Raw genomic sequence first — 1334 nt, 5'->3', positions numbered from 1 at the left:
CCTCCTCCTCCTCCTCCTCCTCCTTGTGTGGTTATTTTCGCATTCGCTTTCGGTCGAAAAATATTCTTTGTTAAAGTCTTCGCTTGAAGTGCAGGTTTGTTACTCCAATGCAAAAGTAGATCCTTTGAAGTGATGGACTTTGTTCATCATATGGTTAAATAAAATGTGATTTGTGGACCCTCCATTCTAATGTCTTTTTTCATCATCAGGTGGGGCGTTTTATTTTGATTTTGTTCTCTGACTTTGAGTATTGACTTTTCGACTTAGGAGTGGCAGTAGTGCCATTGTTATTACTGCTATTATATCGTGAAGTGAAAGATAACAGAGGGATCATTGTGACCTTGACCCGTACTCGCTGTGACCATTACTTGTGCTCGTGACTCGCACTTTGACCTTTGCGAGTGTACTGCAGATTCGTTCAAATTATATGGATTCTATTCGAAATTCAAAACATCGTCAGCTGGATACTTGAAAGTGGAAAGACAATGGAACCCAGTGCCATCATGCTAGTGTTTTACGCGATAAGCCACCGTGACCTTGACCCCTGTCGCCTTCGTCCGACCCCGGGTGGTGACCTTGACCTGCACTAGTGCCTTAAACGGACCTTGACCTTTTTTTCCCCCTTAATATTTTGTGGCGTGACATGCAGAGTTTGAGCAAGATGAAATTTTTCACCAGATTGTTGGAGAAGTCCCAGTCGGAGCCCGAGCTGCAGGAGGAGGGGAAGAGGTTTGTCTTCTCCGTCACCGATCTCCTGGAGAAACTGCTGGACTATAGGTGGGTGCCTTTTCTTTTGCTGGTGGTGTTGGCATTGTTGTTGTTGTTGTTAGTGGTGGTCTTGTTGTTATTGTTGTTGTTGTTATTGGTGGTGTTTTTGTTTTTGGTGGTGGTATTGCTGTTTATTTGGGTTTTGTGGTGGTGGTGATATTGTTTTTTATGTGGTTGTTGTAGTTATTATTGCTGTTGTTGTTACCCGTTGTTATTGTTGTTGTTGTTACCTGTTGTTATTGCTGTTGTTGTTGTTTTTGTTGTTGTTGTTGGTGGTGGTGGTGGTGGTGGTGTTCATTTGGGTATGAAGAAGCTGCTCGTATTATGTACTGTTACTGTTGTTGCTGGTGTGGGAGCTGCCACCACCACAGCCACCACCGCTGCTGTTGCTGTTTCTGCTGCTGTCGCTGATTCTCTCACTGCTGCTGTTGCTTTGTCTTCTGTGTCGTCACACGTCAGCTGGAGAAGCTGTTGTTGTTGTTTATTTGGGTATGGAGAAGTTGCTCTTATTATCTTTGTACTGTTGCTGTTGTTGCTGCCTGTTGTACTTTTTGTTATAGTTGCTG

The 1334-nt window shown here is 43.7% G+C and overlaps 1 protein-coding gene across 1 annotated transcript in view; it reads left to right on the top strand.

Annotated features, from left to right (window-relative positions):
* LOC101859153 (dedicator of cytokinesis protein 4) overlaps positions 1-1334 on the top strand; it is a gene marked incomplete in the record, with an annotated part of 145183 nt that overhangs the window by 83108 nt on the left and 60741 nt on the right. Inside the window, 1 exon segment of the mRNA XM_013079173.2 lies at positions 679-777. Coding sequence (XP_012934627.1) covers positions 679-777 — 99 coding nt within the window.

The sequence above is a fragment of the Aplysia californica genome, unplaced genomic scaffold (genome assembly GCF_000002075.1).
Source record: "Aplysia californica isolate F4 #8 unplaced genomic scaffold, AplCal3.0 scaffold00042, whole genome shotgun sequence".
Classification (NCBI taxonomy): Eukaryota; Metazoa; Mollusca; class Gastropoda; order Aplysiida; family Aplysiidae; genus Aplysia; species Aplysia californica.
Note: the sequence above shows the minus strand (reverse complement) of the source record. Positions and strands in the feature narration are given on the sequence as shown.